We start from the raw sequence: 6,379 nt of genomic DNA, 5'->3' as shown, positions 1-6,379 counted from the left end.
AATACATTTTTGCAACACAAATGCTGTCGGTGTGTTTCTGTTCTTGCATTTTATGGTGCATAAGTAGCTAAGGCTACAGTTTCGCAAATACAGGTCCAAAATTATCTGCAAAGGGCATTACACTAATTTTAAATTGCATATTTTAAGAAATATTTGCATTGTGAGAATTGTAAACATATGCAATGACTCGAAAAAAAAAATATGTGCGCAACCTCTCTCAAGTGAGCCTCAGCTACAACGTTGAAAACACTGTTAGTGGCCTGTGGTCACCACTTCACCAAAAGAAATTCAAAATGTCCCGTCACATAGTGGTAATTGCTAAAAACATATCATAGGTCAGTGTTTCTCAAATAAGGGCTCACGAAGTGATTTTCAGGATCCACGAAACCCACAGCTGCAAAAAAAAAATAAAGATATGAGTGATAGCTTTGGCCTGACTAGACACAGTTTTGCAGGGTTAAAATCTAGGAGATTCAAAGGCGACATTAGTTTATGAAAAAAAAAAAAAAAAGAGTGCGGAAACAGAGGGAGAGTGCATCTGCGGCATTCGTTGATGCCAACGTTGGTAAAACTCGAGCTCTGGCTGCACTACTGGATGGGGCTACAATGCAAAGCGTCTCGGGCATGATGACAACATGACAGCTCAATGAGAGTACAATTAATTCAGTAGTGTACAGAAAACTGAATAATGACTCTAGCAGCACATGCGATCAATAATTATATGAGCTGTGAATTAGCGGCATGAAGTGAAAAACCATAAAATGGCATCATCACTTTTTGCATCTGGTAGCACAGGTTCTCACTGAAGCCGTCAGACGGCCTGACGAAGACAAGCTGTGGTGGTTCGCCGCCTCGTTCGCCAAAGCAGATGGCACTTCACACATACAGACACTTTTATAACTCAGATGCCACCTTTCCTTAATTTAGACAATACACAAATGCATACACAACCGTTCGGGTGAAACACTAGAGATGGCCCACGCGGCACAACTCATGTAGTGTTCAGACTGGTGGTCTAGTGCATATTTGCGGTCACAAGCATCTCGTGCCACTAACAGTTCGAAGTCAGCGTTGGGAACAAGTGAAGCCGTTGGTCCGGAGCACAGCTGTCAGGTGTCCACCGGTAGACGGTCACGCAGTCAAAGGAGCATGGGAGACAATGCCGAACCAAAGTCATCGCGTCCTTTCAGTTCGCCAAGTAGCGAGATGGTAAACCGAAACTGTCATATCGCTGCACACAACACTCGGGCAAAAACCCCTGCATTTGAACACGAACACTATCACACGCCACCCTAAATGCCACCACGCACACAATATGTCATATTGAACACTGTGAGACGAGAACAACGAGAAAGTAGTCATGCATTGCTGCAATCAATCGAGATAAATATTGCTGCATCTCGCATAAAAAAAAAATTCATAAAGCTGCATCTCGGCATAACAGCGTCAACAAATGAACAGCATAAATCTTTGGGTAGCATTGTTGCATGCAGTGATGCTCATCTTGGAAATGGAGTAACTGTTCTAGAAAACACGGACAACAGAAACAGAAGTGGACATGGACGTACACAGGCTCACAACTGTATTTTACTAACCGAAAGAGGACATATATACAGCAAGCAAAAGTATAGCGTTGAGCATGCGGTTTTGTGCACTTTATATATGTCATCGTTACTTAGTAAAATCCAGTTGTGAGTCTGCAAGCCTCCTGTCCACTTGTTTCTGATGTCCAAGTTTCCTAGGTCACTTACCCTATTTACAAGATATGCACCACTGCATGCTGCAATTATTGCTGTAAGGAATACAGAGAAGAATTTTGCAACTGTTGACAAATGCCTCAACTATGAAGGTCACTGCTTGCCATGCTTGTCCATATTTTACTGAGAAAGGCAGCCTAAAAAAAAAAAAAATGTTCCAAATTTTTTGACCGCAGGACATAGGCCGACACTTATGTCTGAAAAGGCACAAGGTATTGACCAACTGAGGCAGACACAAGACAAAGTAGATAGACACATGACAGCTGTACGAAGATGTTCGGTAGTTCATTGCGCAACTTTATACATGCACCCTACCTGTTACCATCTCAAAGTTTGGTTCTTGAAATAGTCAATAAAAGCAAAATTCCATGCTACGCTGCCAAACCCCCCTCTACAGCTTTCCTAACACTGCTAATTGCCTTGTTGAAGGCAACATGATGAGGTTGCAGTACGGCACCTCCAAACAGCTTGTAGAGTAGAGGCCATCGGGGGTAGGCTGCATCACTATAGATCACATATTTATGACCCATGGTGATCTTCTGCAGGTTCTCAAAGTGCACCGTCTCCTTGAGGATCCCTAAAAGATAGCAAGAATTAAAAATATAACCAATGCAGGTCTACACAGGTGCCTCTTCTTTTTGTATAATGAGATGTAATTACAGTTGCAAGTTTTTAGATACAATTTTTTTCCTACAAATTTATAAAATGCCACATGCTAACACAATCTTGCATCACATACTTAAGTGCCACGTTTCTTTACAGATGAAATGCTGTTTTTCATGAGGTGGGTCATTGAGTACCCTTTCCCAAAAACCAACTCAAAAAATATAAAAGTACTTGTGGAATTTTCGCAGCAGAGATGTTAGGCTTTAATTTGGAAATGCACTCCCCTGAATATGAAAAACATATTACAGCTAGTTACTGCAATGAAGACATGACTGAACAGGCTTACCTGCGTCGTGACGTCTGCCTTTAAATGGCCCACTGGCAGACTATGGCATTGGTACACATTAGTGCCTGATATTTCTGCACAGGCTCCACTTGTGCCCAGAGAAGTCCTCCTTCTGAGCCACAGACGGTCGACAAATTTGCCTTGCTGTGCCATGATGAAACCCCAGCAGTTGAGCATGGGGGCCTTCCTTTGCATGCACCGCCTGAAGAGGAAAAATTGGAGCGGCTGCAAGCAACGATCGCTTATAGAGTCCCTATAAAGTGGTCATGAGAAAATAATCTTTCAGTGTGCACCTTCTTTACTGTGCCGTAGCATAATACTTATTGCATTGCTTTTGGAAGAGTTCACTAGTGTTACCTCGTACAGGCCCATCAATTTTAAGGTGAAAATCTTTAATGGCTCATACTGTCGGCATTCGTTTGTTTGGTCACACTATAGCTGTCAATCAAATGACGTCATGATGATGCCATCAGAAAAAATTAAAATCCTGTTTCCGCTGGGAGCCGAACCTCTATTCCTCGCATCCCCATCCGAGCGCTTTAGCCAACTGTGCAACGTTCGGGATCTTGAAACACACATCAAAATTCTCCTTGTCTACTGTAAGGATGATAGTAGCGATGACAATGAAGTTGGAATTAGCAGTGATGACATTAGCAATGATAATGACGGTGCATTTAATTCATAATGATGAGAGCAAACGTGATGCACCGTGTGCACCAGCAACGCTTAGATTTTCACATTTCTGCAGTGTAGATTCCGCAGTGCTCCCGGATTTTTTCAACACTATCATCGACACTTGATTTTTTTTTTTTCAAAGCAAGCGAAATTCAGAAACCTACACTAGGTTATTTTCTTTTTTTTTTTTTTTGTAATTGAAAGATCATATATACATCTCACTTTTGCAAACAGTTTGAGACAGTAAGGATGTAAATAAAGACCAGGAATTTCACAGAAATCATGTGCCAAATCAAAAATGAGCCAGATTCTGCTGATGTGCAGATGGAAATGAGCCAAATCTATTTTATTCTTGAAAGCTTTCTTTCTCAGCTTTAGCATGATAGGGTGGACTACTGCGAGTGTAAATTCAATTATTGCTTCTCCATAGCTACTTCCTTATCACTGTCTAGGATACGAAGAGATCACAGGAAAATCTGAAGCCAGAAGATAAGAACACTGGGAACATAGGCCTGCAGCAGACGAAGCAGTTTGTGCATAAAGCTAGCAAAATAACTTATAAAAGACTACATTCAGTTTAGCCTGTTGGCAGCGGCTTTCTGCATTTAGCAACATAAGCAAATAGCCGAAACTGGCAAGAAACGACAATATTTGCCGCTGTCTTGTCGCTTTGCGTCCTATGTGCATCTACCATTCCCCAGCAATACAATGGTGCACTGAATTAAAATAGCTCTTCATTAAACACATTCCAACTAATTTCTACCAATAGAAAATAGCCTCACATCTTTGCTTGAAGCAGAAGCCCACTAAGCATTTATTTGCTCCCTTTAGAGGAAATCAGTGCTGCTGATTGTGTGACAATGAATATTACAACTCTTCATCAGCTGTGTTCACAGTATGATCATTTACAGGTATTATTTTCACAAAGAGACTAGAAACGACTCTGAAAAAAATTTCCTTCAGTCGAAGTAGGGTCAAATATAGATTTTCATATCGATAAGGGCCAAATCCAAAATTGCTTACATTGTTTAAATTATTGCATAAAATTTTATGAAATTTCTGTGTTGAGTATTTCTAATACATGAAGCAAATTAAAAAATAACTTGTGCTGATAACAACCTTTTGCGTATTTCTCAGCTTGTGTTTCCGTGGACTTCCCTAATTTAATAAAAAAAAATATTGACTTGTAAGTGTGCTAGTGTTTATGTTGATGACCTTATGCTGTGCTAGTGATAAAATCGAAAAGCAGCATAGCACTGGTTGCATTCGGGACGTTAAACCGTTTCACTAAATTCGATGTCGACAAGAGAGCACCTTCCCAAAGCTCTACAACCCTCTACAACCGAGTTGGAGAGCAGGGGTATATATATATATATATATATATGCCTTTGCACAAGTGTGCCTAAGTTAATTGACGTAAAAAAATAAAAAAAAAAAAAAAAAAAAAAGAGATCAATGATTACAGCAGACGTTCGGTGACTGGGCACGAGTCAACTGCAATCGTTAATGTATATTATGTTTTACAGTAGCCAAAACTGCTCGCCTGCTAGAAACGACACAACGTCGTTACGCGCCAGAGAGCATTGGTGCCTTTCGACTACAAAATGGTAGGGTTTTGACGTAGTTATATCGAGTAGAAGGCTCGGTAGCGTTTATGCACACATGGAAGCTGATGGGGATGATGTGCAATGAGTAGTGCGAGAGTGCGTAGCAGTGTGCACGCGGGATGATACGACATCCCGCCCCGCTTCTCACAAGGAATTTATCGCTTTAAATGCGCTCCGGCCTTCTTTTTTTTTTCTTTTTTTTTTTAATTTGAAAGCGCTATAAGCGGTCGCACAAGTGTTAGACTGTTTTGATAAGCTCTGAACCTCAGGACTAGCGATAATTCGCATTAAAGATGACTACTGAAACGCCACAGCCAGTCAGCTTTGCTTTACATGTTTCGGCGGGCACATTTATTTGACACAGAAAGCACTGCTATCAATAATTTGGCTTGTAACCGTCAAGCCACCACAGCCACCACACCATGCGCTACTTACCTCGGAGAATCGCTGAAGAGCTTGCAGATCAAGCCACTTGTCATATCGTAGAGTAGATGACCGAAGTAAAAATCTAGCTGTGCCAAGGTGCCTCGGAGCCGGAGACCCTGACACGCTGCGCACTGATGACCTCATTTGGAATTAGGAGGGCTAACTGCAGCTCTCCGAAATCCTCTTTCTAGAATCTAAAAATCCTGTTGAACACTATGTTGTTGTTGGCGCCGATGTTGAAGGGTACCACGCTCACGTAAGTTCCTTCGAGGCTTTGGAATATCGCGCTCCCGTTGAAATCAATGCATGTCTTCAAATTCATCCCATGATAGGGTGCTCAAAAAAGCTGCCTGTCGTGAAGGGTGAAGGATGCTGTCGGCATGATGTAACGTAACGTGGGCAGGTTGCACCGATAGCACGAGCAAATTCTAGCACACGACCGAACACCAGCAAACACGAGCAGATGTTTCCTTCCTCCATGCGAGCACCAAAACAAACGGATTTAATGCAACTAGGCTTGGATTGTTCAGGCTTGCTGCAGGTGGCAAAGTGGTTAAAAGTGAGCTCAAATTAATAATTATTCGAAACACAGCTAACACATCAACATGATGACTTCGGGGGATCTGCATGTGACGTTTTTGTGACATTATTTGAAGCATTTATTAGAAATAGCTTCTCTTTTTTTTATTGGATAGCCATCATCATCATCTGCATGTACGTCTAGCGCTACGTCTTACGTATGGGCGATACGTACAGCTAAAACGTGTTTTGCCCGGTGTCAGCCGAATACGTCTACATCAATTTTCACGCATGCGCAGTAGGCGTCCGATACGTCTACGTCTGTACGTCTCCGGGAGACGTAATACGTCTCCGGTAAGCTAAATCTCTCTAGTAACCTATCTCCCCCGCGTAGTGTTTCTATAGGTAGTTGCTTTTATGCTTTTTTTTTTTTTTGCTTGCCG

General features: G+C 41.8%; 1 protein-coding gene across 1 annotated transcript; it reads right to left on the bottom strand.

Moving 5' to 3' along the window:
* Window positions 1–496: 496 nt before the first annotated feature.
* Window positions 497–5,912, bottom strand: LOC146172332 (uncharacterized). Its single transcript, XM_084585934.1, has 3 exons — window positions 5,427–5,912; window positions 2,710–2,911; window positions 497–2,334 (listed from the first exon to the last, which is right to left on the bottom strand). Exons 1-3 carry the CDS (start codon window positions 5,468–5,470, stop codon window positions 2,269–2,271), a joined length of 312 nt encoding a protein of 103 aa, XP_084442060.1. The 5' UTR covers window positions 5,471–5,912; the 3' UTR covers window positions 497–2,268.
* Between the last annotated feature and the right edge of the window lie 467 nt (window positions 5,913–6,379).

The sequence above is a fragment of the Amblyomma maculatum genome, unplaced genomic scaffold (genome assembly GCF_055883805.1).
Source record: "Amblyomma maculatum isolate TAMU_Amacu unplaced genomic scaffold, ASM5588380v1 scaffold_13, whole genome shotgun sequence".
NCBI classification, from domain to species: domain Eukaryota; kingdom Metazoa; phylum Arthropoda; class Arachnida; order Ixodida; family Ixodidae; genus Amblyomma; species Amblyomma maculatum.
This window is presented reverse-complemented; position numbering and strand designations above follow the sequence as displayed.